Here is a 13714-nt window from a genome sequence, read left to right as displayed (position 1 = left end):
AAGAAGTGAACAAATGAAACGATTGGAGAACTGAAAATGAAAAATAATGATAAGAATATAAAGTTATAAAATGGATTAATAAGACAAAATGAAATAAATGCAGGAGAAAGTTCATGCTCTGAAGTCGTTGAACTCAATGTTCAGTCCAGAAGGCTGTAGAGTGCCCAATCGGAAGATGAGATGCTGCTCCTCCAGTTTGTGTTGTGCTTCACTGGAACATTGCAACAGGCCAAGGACGGACATGTGGACAGGAGAGCAGGGTGGTGTGCAAGCGGCAGGAAGGCCTGGGTTCTGCTTACAGAGATGCTCTGTAAAGCGATTACCCAGTCTGAGTTTCACCTCTCAGATGTAGAGACCGCACTGGGAGCAGCGGATGCAACAGGCCAGATCAAAGGAGGTGCATGTGAAGCTCTGACGAAGAATCATCCAGACTCGAAACGCTGGCTCTGTTCTCTCTCTGCACAGAGGATGTCAGACCTGCTGAGATTTTCCAGCATTTTCTGTTTTTGCTTCAGACCCCAGCATCCGCAGCATTTTGCTTTGACCTTGGTTACATTGCTGGACTGGCCGGCCAGAGGCTGGCCGACTAATCCAACAGAAAGCCAGTTCAAATCCCGCTTTGAATTCAGTGAAGAAGTAAAAAGGTATCCTTCAATGAGAGATTATGAAACTATTGGGATTGCGATAAAAAACCTAGCTGGCTCAGTGAAGCGAGTCTTTGTCCTTTCAGTCATCTTGGCTAATCGCAACCCCAGTCCCACAACACCGTGGTTGCTTTTTGAATGCTCACTGAAGTGCCCTCGGAAGGCACTCAAGGGTAACTGAGGAAGAGTAAGAGGTCATTGATGTCAAGCAAAATTGCCCACGATGAAGAAAAAAAACACAAACAAAAACTTAAGTATTCTCCTCTTGTGCAGAGTAACAAAACAATTCTGGCCACCTCACACACTTCATGGATGTATACTTTAAATCACCGCACTCTCCCTCTTTCAAACCAGCTGTGATAAGGTCATTAAATATTTAAAACATTACATTTTAATTTAGGTCTGAGTTAATGAATCACCTGCTAAATATTTTACATCAAGTGTGTCTCTGCTGGTTTCAGTCTGATAACTCAGTCAGCAAAGAGCTTTTCTCGTGAAAACCTCTTGTCCACTCAAGTCATCGTCAAAGTACAGCAACATGTGAGGATTGTCTGACATTTATCACATGTCACAGCTGTGCGTCAGATGGAGCTCTATTCTTAATCGATTAGCAATCAATAGGATTATCGTTGTATCAAATTCATGAGTTTAGTCCAGTTGCTTTGCAAAATCTATACAGTTAACCCAGCCAGTGCGAATGATGTTAACAGGAATTCTGTTGTGTGAAAGAAGGGAACTAAGTGTTAACGCCTTCGCTACAACAACTTGTTACCCATGCCTCTAAGGCAGTGAAGCACTATAAGGACAACGCTGAGTTGGGAATTGAGGGAGAGGAAGTGGGGAAAGGCAGCGGGAGTGAAAAAGCAGAATTTACGAGGCTATTGAAGGTGAGTACAGAGGGGTAGCAACAGTGGAAGCAACAGGTATTTATTCCGAACCTTTAACGTCATCTGTTCTTCAGATCCACAAGGAGAACAGAAGGCCAAGCCAAGAGGAGGAGAGATTGGGAGAGTGACCAGAGCTTTGGACTGATGGTTTTAATGAAGAACTTTAACACTGGGGAGGTGAGAGGATTCATGGGAGGAAATTCCCAGATCGCGAAGTTGGCCGGTTGAAAACATGTTTGCCAGTTGCCAACGACAGGACAGCGAACATACATCTAGCATGCCAGCAGCACCCGAGGGGGCAATTAGACCCATTCAGACTCTGCTGGCTCTTTGCAAGATCATTCTGGCTGGCCCCACTCCCTTGCCCCGTTTTCTAAGCCCTGAAATTTCTTTCTCTTCAGGTGGTCGTGAAATTCTCTTTTTGAAAGCCACGATTGAAACCTGCCTCCACCACACGAGCAGGCTGCGCGCTCCCAAAGCTAATGAGGTGCACGTGAAGCTCTGACGAAGGGTCATCCAGACTCGAAACGCTGGCTCTATTCTCTCTCCACAGAGGCTGTCAGAACTGCTGAGATTTTCCAGCATTTTCTGTTTTTGCTTCAGATTCCAGCATCCACAGCATTTTGCTTTGACCTTGGTTATGTTGCTGGACTGGCCGGCCAGAGGCTGGCCGACTAATCCAGCAGAAAGCCAGTTCAAATCCCAAGTGTTGCTGCGTACAAGAGTTTGTTTCCTCATGTCACCTTTGCTTCTTTTGTCAACCAGCTTAAATTGTTGTCCTCTCCTCCTTGATTATTTGTCAACAAAAACGGTTTATCTCCATCTACTCTGTCTAGACCCCTCATGACTTTGAACACCCATCTCCTCTTAACTCTCTCCTCTGCAAGGAGAACAGATTCTCCAATCTACCCACAGAATGGAAGACCATTTTCATTAATCTTTTCTGCACTCACATCTTTCTTAAAGTGCGGCGGCCAGAAATGGACACAAATTCCAGTGTTTTATCCATGTTCATCACAGCTTCCTTGCTTTAGTGCTCCGTGACTCTCCTTATAAAGTCAGCGATCGGGTTTGCGTTTTTGAACCTGCCCTGTCTCTTTGTGAACATATGCCACCAGGCATTTGGTTCCTGTACCTTTTTTCGAATTGTACCCTTGCATTTTCATTGCCTCTCCACCTGGATGCTCTGGGGGGGGGGGCTTTATGCACTTCAACACAGCTGCTGGCCAGACGCAGGGTACCCCTCATGTGTGTCAGGGACCTTACAGAAGGAGTCCATTGGGCCCATCATGGTTGTCCAGGCTCTTTTGAAAGAGCTATCCAATTAGCTAATTTTCCCCATCACCCTGTAATTGTTTTCTTTCCTCTTTTGTAGTATAGGGGGTGGCACGGTGGCACAGGGGTTAGCATTGCTGTCTCACAGCACCAGGGACCTGGGTTCGATTCCGGCCACGAGTGACTGTCTGGGTGGAGTTTGCACGTTCTCCCCGTGTCTGCGTGGGTTTCCTCTGAGTGCTCCTGTTTCCTCCCACAGTCCAAAGATGTGCCAATTAGGCTGATTGGCCGTGTTAAATTGCCCCTTAGTGTCCCAAGATGTGTAGGTTATGGGGAAGTAGCCATGCTAAATGGGTGAGATTACAGGGATAGAGCGGGAGAGAGGGCTTGCGTCTGACTCTCTGTTAGAGAATCAGTGCAGACTCGATGGGCTGAATGGCCTCCTTCTGCACTGTAAGGATTCTATGATATATCCAGTTTCCTTTGGAAAGTTACTATTGAAACTGCAATACATTCATAACCATTGCATAAAATAGCTTTTCTTCCTTTGCTAAATCATCCTGAATCCGGGCCTTCCCCTTATCAGCCCATCGAATCCCTTCACCATTTTGCAGACCTCTATCTGGTCTCCTTGTCACCCTCTCCGATCGAAAGAGGTCAACCCCGTTTTCTTCAGATTATCCCTCAATGCCGATGATGATCGTCGGGGGTGGGGGGAGAGTCCCTGATACATCCATGGTGGCGGGAGAGGGTGTGGATTTTTTTTTGTTCTTAAGAGTCCCCCATCTCGTAACCCACACCCACTCATTTTTTTTTTAGTCTAAGGGGTTAAAATCTGGAGAGAAATCTGGGCCTGTGGAGTTGGAGAACTTGATCGCAGTTTTCTTTCTGACCCTGACACTTTGACTCTACAGGCGGCTTTCGACCACAATTCTTCATAGAGCACAGAAGGAGGCCCTTCGGCCCACTGTGCCTGCGCCGGCCATCAAGCACCTCCCTGTGGTGACAGGTTCCACATTCCCTCTTTGGGTAAAGAAGCTTCTTCTGAATTTCCAACAGGGACTTGTCCACTTGTGCCCTCTACCTGCCCGGTTCATGGGGCTGCCTCACTCCCCCACCTCCCGCAAGTGAACTCACAACTCACTCCAGGCCCAAGAGGGAGCCTGGGATTTTCCTGATCAGATAGCCACTGGATAAACTCACTGAGTTATCAGAAGAACCCTCAAAATAATCATTCTGAATAGATTTGCACGTCGCTTCGGTATTACCCCAACAAAAAGCAAACTTACACCGTTGTGTATCAGGAGACACTGAACAGGGGAGGATGGGTAAAAGTAGCCTTTTTTGTCGGCGGGGGGGAGAAAAGTACTTTTTCTTGTGAATTGGTGAAGGAAAAAAAAATTCAGATGTGTATATTTTTGGGTCGCTGTTGGATTTTCTTTTTAATGAGCGACATCACAGAAAAGCCACACCAGGACACGCACAAACGACATCCCCAATCCAAAAGACATTTCTTTTAGTCAATATATTTCTTTCCCCTCTCCCCACCCCACCCCCCCCCCCCCCCCACCCCCCGGCCCACCCCCCCGCCCAGGAACTGACCTTGATTAAGTGTTGAAGTGCTGTTGATTTCACCTGAGATAAAGGAAGATTCTGATTGCTTTCGCACAGTGTCATTCCACATCCTTCTAATACGACTCTGCGAATAAGCCAAATAGGCTGGTGAGCAAAAGCACTCCGCAAGAAAGAAGAAAAAAAGAGGCCGGTCTACATGAACTATCATAAAATGGATGACTGAGTTTTGACACCTCTCAAGTGACAGGGCGCTGCTGGACTTTGCCCTGCCGTTGGCGTGACACTACCATTGCACTTGTAGAGTAAAGCTTAATTATTTGTCACAAGTAGGCTTACATCAACACCGCAATGAAGTTACTGTGAAAAGTCCCTCGTCGCCACATTCTGGCGCCTGTGCGGGTACACTGAGGGAGAATTTAGCATGGTCAATGCACCTAACCAGCACGTCTTTCAGACTGTGGGAGGAAACCGGAGCACCCGGAGGAAACCCACGCAGACACGTGGAGAACGTGCAAACTCCACACAGGCAGTGACCCAAGCCAGGGATCGAACCCAGGTCCCTGGAGCTGTGAGGCAGCAGTGATAACCACTGTGCCACCATGCCCTAGGTTCACAGGAGCGGTGAAGTTGCCACTTCACTTGTGCGTTAGTACAGTGCGATGGAACCCCCAAATTTATTAACACTGAAACCTAAAGATAAAATGCTGGAAAGTCTCAGCAGGTCCGGCAGCATCTGTAAGGAGAGAAAAGAGCTGACGTTCCGAGTCCGGGTGACCCTTTTGCCAAAGCAAAAGGCATAGAAAGTGGGAGATATTTATACTGCAGGATGAGGGAATGAAAGATGAGTCATAGCCACAAAAACAAGGAAAAAGTCTAAGGGGTGCTAATGGCAGTCCATAGAGAGAATAGAAGGTGCCAACGGCCAAACGCCATTCAGAGGGTAAACTGTGACAGACGGAGATGTGGGGGGAGGGGAGTGGGAGAGAGATAAAATGGAGAAAAAGTGGGAAAAGGGAAAAAAGGGGGGAAAAAGATAAGGGGGATAAAATAAAGGGAAAAGTGGGGGAAAAGAAAAAAAAAGAAATAAAAGGCAGAGAATGGTTAAAATTAGATCAAATGAAAACAAAGAGGTTGAGGTGGGATCGAGCTAATAATCTGAAGTTGTTGAATTCAATGTTGAGACTGGAAGGCTGTAACAACCCCACTCTTTCCCTCCATTTTATCCCCCCATTTCTTCCCCTTTGTTTCCCTTTTCCCCCCTTTTCTCAATTTTCCCTCTCTCCCCCCACATCTCCGTCTGTCACAGCTTACCCTCTGAATGGCATTTGGCCGTTGGCACCTTCTATTCTCTCTATGGACTGCCATTAGCACCTCTTAGACTTTCCCCTTGTTTTTGTGGCTGTGACTCATCTTTCATTCCCTCCCCCTGCAGTATAAATATCTCCCACTTTCGATGCCTTTTAGTTTTGACAAAGGGTCATCTGGATTCGAAACGCCAGCTCTTTTCTCTCCTTACAGATGCTGCCAGACCTGCTAAGATTTTCCAGCATTTTCTCTTTTGGTTTCAGATTCCAGCATCCGCAGTAATTTGCTTTTATCTTATATTAACACTGACTTTGAGGATGGATTGGAGTGTAAACTTCTCTACGTCATGCCAGCTCCTCACCCAGTGCTCAATGGGAGGATCGCAAGTGAGCATTGGAGAACGAAACCAGCCTTCTCTCAGAGAGAGGCTATGCTGAAACCATTCTGTCTTTGCACCCTGTTCCCTGGCCAGGCACACACCAAGCTCTGTGCCTGACAACAAAATCCATCAGCTGTTTGCTCGTTTTTGCTTTATGGACGCCCAGGTAACAAGTCCAGATCCTGAAGCATTAACCCACCCATGCCTCATGTTCCCTCAAGGATAGATGACCTGATTTTGTAAACCATGATGTGGAGATGCCGGCATTGGACTGGGGTGGGCACAGTAAGAAGTCTCACAACACCAGATTAAAGTCCACCAGGTTTATTTGGAATCACGAGCTTTCGGAGCGCTGCTCCTTCATCAGGTGAGTGGAGAAGTAGGTTCACAAACACGGCGTATATAGGCAACGACACAACTGCAAGATAATTACAGATTGGACTGTTTTTACTTGATGTCTGTGTCGATATGCATGATCTTCTTGGAGATCCTCTCCACTTTGAGCCGGTGGTTCCAATCTGTGATTATCTTGCAATTGTGTCTTTGCCCATATAGGCTGTGTTTGTGAATCTACCTCCCCACTCACCTGATGAAGGGGCAGTGCTCCAAAAGCTTGTGATTCCGAATAAACCTGTTGGACTTCAACCTGGTGTTGTGAGCTTCTTACTGTGACCTTGTAAGCACAGTGGTTCAGGTTAAAACCTGAAGATGTTATTTTAATTAGTGCCCATTTCTTCAACTCTTGAAACCATTTTGTGCTGAATACCCACATCTGTGTGGGTTTCCTGCGGGTGCTCTGGTTTCCTCCCAGAGTCTGAAAGATGTGCTGGTTAGGTGCATTGACCTGAACAGGCACCGGAGTGTGGTGACTAGGGGAATTTCACAGTAGCTTCATTGCAGTGTTAATGTAAGACTTACTTGTGACTAATAATAAATAAACTTTTTAAACTACTGAAGGGAAAGAAATGTAAGCATCTAAGCAATTTTAGAAAAAAATCGATACACAGCCTATGGTTTTACAATCATGTGGTAAATGCTTTGCTCCTTTTTTCCCTGGGCTGGTTTCTTCAGTTTAAAAATCAACCATGAAGTTAAAAATGAAAGCACAGATGGTAACAAACTCTTGCCACTGTGCTTACCAGGCTAGCCTTGTGAATGTCCGAAACACCGAGGCTTCGGAATCAGGAAGTAAAAATCACATGAATTCCTTCTACAATGTTCGTGGTATGGGCCTCTCACTATAACTGGCATCATTTCAGAGTTGCGCATTCAAATGAAGTCTTGTCCAGGGTTTATCAGAAACAAGGGGGGGGGGGGGGGGCGGGGGGGAATGGAATTCTCCGGTCGTTCACGCCAGCGGGAATTTCTGCTCCTGTTGGCAGCGCACCCACTCCAGAGGGTTTCATGGTGGTGTTTTTTTAAAAATTCATCCACGGGACATGGGCGTCACTGGCTGGCCAACATTTATTGCCCATCTCTAGTTGCCCTTGATTGATACAACTGAGTGCCTTGCTAGGCTATTTCAGAGGGCAGTTGAGAGTCAACCACATTGCTGTGGCTCTGGAATCAAATATAGGCCAGACTGAGTAAGGACGGCAGATTTCCTTCCCTAAAGGACATTAGTGAACCAGATGGGGTTTTCCGACAATCGACAATGGTTTCATGGTCATCAGTAGATTCTTAAATCTAGATATCTTTTCATGAATTCAAATTCCACCATCTGCCATGACGGGATTTGAACCCAGGACATTAGCTGAGTTTCTGATCTGATATCCCAGATATCACTGGGTCCAGTGATAATACCACTCGGCCATCGCCTCCCCATGTTGGGTAACATCAGTGAGAAATCCCATTGACAGCGGCGGGACCAAAGAATCCTGTCACCAGTGAACAACGTGCCACCTCCCACCACCGAGAAACATGCGGCTGGGAGGCCGAAGAACTCCCCCCACAAGGTAGACGACATTAGTTTGCAGAATACAATCAAGTGACTTATACCCCAAGGGTGCACTCAACTTGCGCCTTTGGAGAGAAATAGTCTCCTTTGCCCCCTTTGTGGATTAACCAAGGGTATTTTGGCAGCGCAGTGGCACAGTGGTTAGCACTGCTGCCTCACAGCGCCAGGGACACAGGTTCAATTTCGGCCTCAGGTGATTTGTGCGGAGTTTGCACATTCTCCCCATGTGAGGAATTAAGGGCTATGGTGAGCGGGCGGGTAAGTGGAGCTGAGTCCATGAAAAGACCAGCCATGATTTTATTGAGTTGGGGAGCAGGCTGGAGGGCCAGATGGCCTACTTCTGCCCCTAGTTCTTATGTTCTTGTGTCTACGTGGGTTTCCTCGGGTGCTCCAGTTTCCTCCCATGGTTCAAAGATGTGCAGGTTAGGTGGATTGGCCGTGGTAAATTGCCCCTTAGTGTCACGGGGATTTGGACTGTAATTGTGTTGGGTTATGGGGATGGAACCTGGATGGGATTGTTGTCAGTGCAGGCTCGATGGGCCAAATGGTCTCCTTCGGCACTGTGGATTCTATCATTCTATGATTCTATGATTATGCAGCAAACCATGTGAAAACCATGACCCATTGTGTGGATAATTATTTGTTAAAACAACAACCATTTGTATTTCTTGTGGAGACTCCAATTTGGCAAAAATGTCTGGAGGCACTTTGCAGGAATATTATCAAACAAAATTCGACATCAAGCCATATTAGGAGATAATAGACCAGGCGATCAAAAGCTTGGCCAAAGATCGGTTTTAAGGAAAATCTTAAAGAAGAGGGAGGCGGAGCGGTTGAGGGAGGGAATTCTAGGGTCATGAATTCAGGCAGCTGAAGACAGTCACCAATAGTGGAGCAATGAAAATCGGGAATGCTCATGAGAACAGAGTTGGAGGAGGGTTAGAAGGTTATAGAAGAACAGATCCAGGGAAGGTCAAAGCCATGAAGGGATTACATTGAGCAAAACAGAAGGGAAAGAATGTAGACTAGTATTTATATAGCATATCTCTCATTGACATCTCAAAGCACTTCACATGGAATGAATTATTTGGAAGCTCAAGGCTAGATTAACAAATAAGGCAATGCCAGATCAGAAAAGCAGTGAGGAGATGAATGACCATTGATGGTTCGAATCTCTTCTGTGACTCAGGACGGAGATATCAATAGAAACATCTTTTGTGTTTTCCCGCTGCATATCATGTAATACAAAGTAACATACTTGAGCGATAGACATTGAAGAGACAATTCACTCAGCACATTTTTAAACACCCAGTAACAAAGAAGAAGCTCAATTTGCATTGACATAGCACCTTTCCTATCCCCCTGGCTAGCCCAAATTGCTTCATATCTAATTAATTGTGGTTATTTAAAAAAAGAAATCTAGTCATTGATGTTACATGAGCAAATGTAGTGGTAAATGGGCAGCACGGTGGCACAGTGATTAGCACTGCTGCCTCACAGCGCCAGGGATCCGGGTTCAATTCCCGGCTTGGGTCACTGTCTGTGCGGAGTCTGCACGTTCTCCTTGTGTCTGTATGGGTTTTCTCCGGGTGCTCCGGTTTCCTTCCACAGTCCAAAAGACATGCTGGTTAGGTGCATCGGCCATGCTAAATTCTCCCTCAGTGTACCCGAACAGGCGCTGGAGTGTGGTGACTCGGGGATTTCCGAAGGTAACTTCATTGTAGTGTCAATGTAAGCCTACTCATGACAGTAAGAAATAAACTTTTAATTGTTCCTTGAAAACATACAATGTTTTGGCCTCAACTGTTTTCTGTGGTAGTGAATTCCATAGGCTGACCACTCTCTGGGTGAAGAAATTTCTCCCCATCTCTGTCCCAAACTTGAATTCAATAAAAAAAACTCTGGAATTAAAAATCTACCGATGACCATGAAACCATTGTCGATTGTCGGAAAAACCCATCTGGTTCACTAATGTCCTTTAGGGTTGGAAATCTGCCGTCCTTACCTGGTCTGACCTACATGTGACTCCAGAGCCACAGCAATGTGGTTGACTCTCAACTGCCCTCCAAGGACAACTAGGGATAGGCAATAATTGCTGGCCAGTCAGCGACGCCCATGTCCCATGAATTTTTTAAAAAGTTATTGCTCAACCAATACGTGGAGTTCTCTCATTTTAAAATGCCTGATGACAAAATCTGATTGGAAGAAGCATCAAAACGAATATAAATTAGTGAGGGCTGCAACGGGAAACTTTAACCTTAATGGCAAGAAAAGATTGGAAAACTGGATAAATACAATGATTTCGCCAAGGACAGTGATCATTTCCACAACAAAAAAAACTAAGTCATCACATCAAAATATAGCACGGCTGGCTTTTAGCAATCATATAAACATTCGATTTCGGAGAAGGACTTGGTCACTGGACACCTCAAGCCCGCTGTCCCATTCAAAAAAGATCATGGTTGATCTGACTGTAACTTCAACTCCAAATTCCTACTTGCCCCTGAGAATCATTCACCCCCTTGCTTATCAAGAATTACAGGGGGGAACTGAATACAAAAGTAAGGAGGTTATGCTTCAGTTATACAGGGCATTGGTAAGACCACATCTTCAGTATTGTGCACAGTTTTGGTCTCCTTTTTTAAAGGAAGGATGTAACCTGTGTTGGAAGCAGCACAGAGAAGGTTTACCAGACTAATGTGTACTTCATATTCAATTTCCCTCGCAATGAACGACAACATTCTATCAGCTTTCCTAATTACTCGCTGTGCCTGCATGCCAACTTTCGCGATTCCTGTACTAGGGACACCCAGATCCCTCTGCACCTCAGAGTTCTGCAATCTCTCACCATTTAGATAATAAGCTGCTTTTTTTATTCATCCTGCCAATATGGACATTTTCAATTTTTCCCATGTTGTACTCCAGATCTTTGTCTACCAACTTAACGTATCTATATCCCTTTGTAGCCTCCTGATGTTCTCTTCACAATTTACTTTCTTATCTAGGCAAGTGAAATTAGCAAATTTAGAAACCATACCTTCAGTCCCATTATCCAAGTAATTCACAAAAAGCTGAGACCCAGCACTGACCCCTGTGGCACACCATTGTCACATCCTGCCAACCAGAAAATTACCCATTTATGCCAACTCTCTGCTTCCTGTTAGCACCCAATCTTTTATCCATGCCTGTATGTCACCCCATACACCATGAGCTTTTATTCTCCACAACAACATTTGATGCAACAGCTTATCAAATGCCATCTGGCCAGTACGTCCACTGGTTCCCTTTTATCCACATGCACCTGTTCCTCCTTGAAAGAACTCCAATAAATTGGTTAAACATGATTTCCCTTTCACAAAACCATGTTGACTCTGCCTTTTACATTGAATTTTTCGAAGTGCCCTGCCACAACATCTTTAATAATGGCTTCAAACATTTTCCCGATGACAGACGTTAGGCTAGGTGGCTTGGAGTTTCCTGCTTTCCTTCTCTCTCTCCTTCTTGGATAAAGGGGTTACATTCTCTTTTTTCCAATGCAAGGAAACCTTTCTTGGATCCAGGGAACTTTGGAAAATTAAAACCAACGCACCAACCATCTCACTATCATTTCTTTTAAGACCCGAAGTCTGTCAGGACCCAGGGAATTGTCAAACCTCAGCTCCAACAATATGCTCAATACCATGTCTCTGGTGATTTTAATTTTCTTGAGTTCCTTTCTCAGTTCCCACTTTTGATTCACGGCTGGTTGTGGCCCATTTTCTCTGCAATTCCTTCCACAAAGACGCACGGTGGCACAGTGGTTATCACTGCTGCCTTGAAGCACCAGGGACCCGGGTTCGATTCCTGGCTTGGGTCACTGTCTGTGCAGTTTGTATGTTCTCCCTGTGTCTGCGTGGGTTTCCTCCGGGTGCTCTGGCTTCCTCCCACAGTCCGAAAGATGTGCTGGTTAGGTGTATTGGCCGTGCTAAATTCTCCCTCAGTGTACCCGAACAGGCACCGGAGTGTGGCGACTCATTGTAACTTCATTGCAGTGTTAATGTAATCCTACTTATAACGCTAATAAATAAACTTTAACTTTAAACTTTTGAGAAATCTCTCCCTCTACTTTAACAACCATCTCAAAATCTATTGTTTAAAAAAATGGTGCCCACCTATTCCTCCCAAATCTTCTGTTGCTGCAGATATTTAATGAGGGCCTAAAGAATTCGAACAGGAATCGGCCATTTGGCCCAATGAGCCTACTCTGCCATTCAATACAATCATGGCTGACCTGATGATGGTTTAATTCCACTTTCCTGCTGCCCCCCGGCACCGCCCCCATCTCCCTCGACTCACCTGTTGATCAAAAATCTAACTCAGCCCTGAAAATAGAATCAGCCGCGCTCGGGCGAGATCGTAAAATCCCGCCCAAGGCCAATGGAGATTTCCGGTGTGAGATCCCCGCCCGCCCCGATACTGGGTAGAGTTTCAGCCATAGAATCCTACAGTGCAGGAGGCCATTCAGCCCATAAAGAACAACGAACAAAGAAAATTACAGCACAGGAACAGGCCCTTCAGCCCTCCAAGCCTGCACCGACCATGCTGCCCGACTTAACTAAAACCCCCTACCCTTCTGGGGACAATATCCCTCTATTCCCATCCTATTCATGTACTTGTCAAGACGCCCCTTAAAAGTCACTACCGTATCCGCTTCCACTACCTCCCCCAGCAACGAGTTCCAGGCACCCACTATTCTGTGTAAAAAATCTGCCTCGTACATCTCCTTTAAACCTTGCCCCTTGCACCTTAAACCTTTGCCCCCTAGTAATTGACTCTTCCACCCTGGGAAAAAGCTTCTGACTATGCACTCTGTCCATGCCTCTCATAATCTTGTAGACTTCTATCAGGTCGCCCCTCAACCTCCATCATTCCAGTGAGAACAAACCAAGTTTCTCCAGCCTCTCCTCATAGCTAATGCCCTCCATACCAGGCAACATCCTGGTAAATCTTTTCTGTCCCATCTCCAAAGCCTCCACATCCTTCTGGTAGTGTGGCGATCAGAATTGAACACTATATTCCAAGTGCGGCATAACTAAGGTTCCATAAAGCTGCAACATGACTTGCCAATTTTTAAACTCAACGTCCCGGCCGAAGAAGGCAAGCATGCTGTATGCCTTCTTGACTACCTTCTCCACCTGCGTTGCCACTTTCAGTGACCTGTGTACCTGTACATCCAGATCCCTTTGCCTATCAATACTCTTAAGGGTTCTGCCATTTACTGTATATTTCCTATCTGTATTAGACCTTCCAAAATGCATTACCTCACATTTGTCCGGATTAAACTCCATCTGCCATCTCTCCGCCCAAGTCTCCAACTGATCTATTTCCTGCTGTATCCTCTGATGGTCCACCAAACTTTGTGTCGTCCGCAAACTTACGAATCAAACCAGTTACATTTTCCTCCAAATCATTTATATATATTACAAACAGCAAAGGTCCCAGCACTGATCCCTAAGGAATGCCACTTGTCACAGTCCTCCATTCAGAACCGCACCCTTCCACTGCTATCCTCTGTCTTCTTTGACTGAGTAAGAAGTTTAACAACACCAGGTTAAAGTCCAACAGGTTTATTTGGTAGCAAAAGCCACACAAGCTTTCGGAGCTGCAAGCCCCTTCTTCAGGTGAGTGGGAATTCTGTTCACAAACAGAGCAT

The 13714-nt window shown here is 45.7% G+C and overlaps 1 protein-coding gene across 1 annotated transcript in view; it reads right to left on the bottom strand.

Moving 5' to 3' along the window:
• The window catches only part of LOC144497782 (adhesion G protein-coupled receptor L2-like), a 60320-nt gene that overhangs the window by 10792 nt on the left and 35814 nt on the right, over window positions 1-13714 (bottom strand). Inside the window, exon 7 of the mRNA XM_078219219.1 lies at window positions 4409-4505. Within this exon, the coding sequence (XP_078075345.1) occupies window positions 4409-4505 (97 nt within the window). The remainder of the gene's footprint in view (window positions 1-4408; window positions 4506-13714) is intronic.

Source organism: Mustelus asterias, chromosome 8 (genome assembly GCF_964213995.1).
Source record: "Mustelus asterias chromosome 8, sMusAst1.hap1.1, whole genome shotgun sequence".
Lineage (NCBI taxonomy): Eukaryota > Metazoa > Chordata > Chondrichthyes > Carcharhiniformes > Triakidae > Mustelus > Mustelus asterias.
This window is presented reverse-complemented; position numbering and strand designations above follow the sequence as displayed.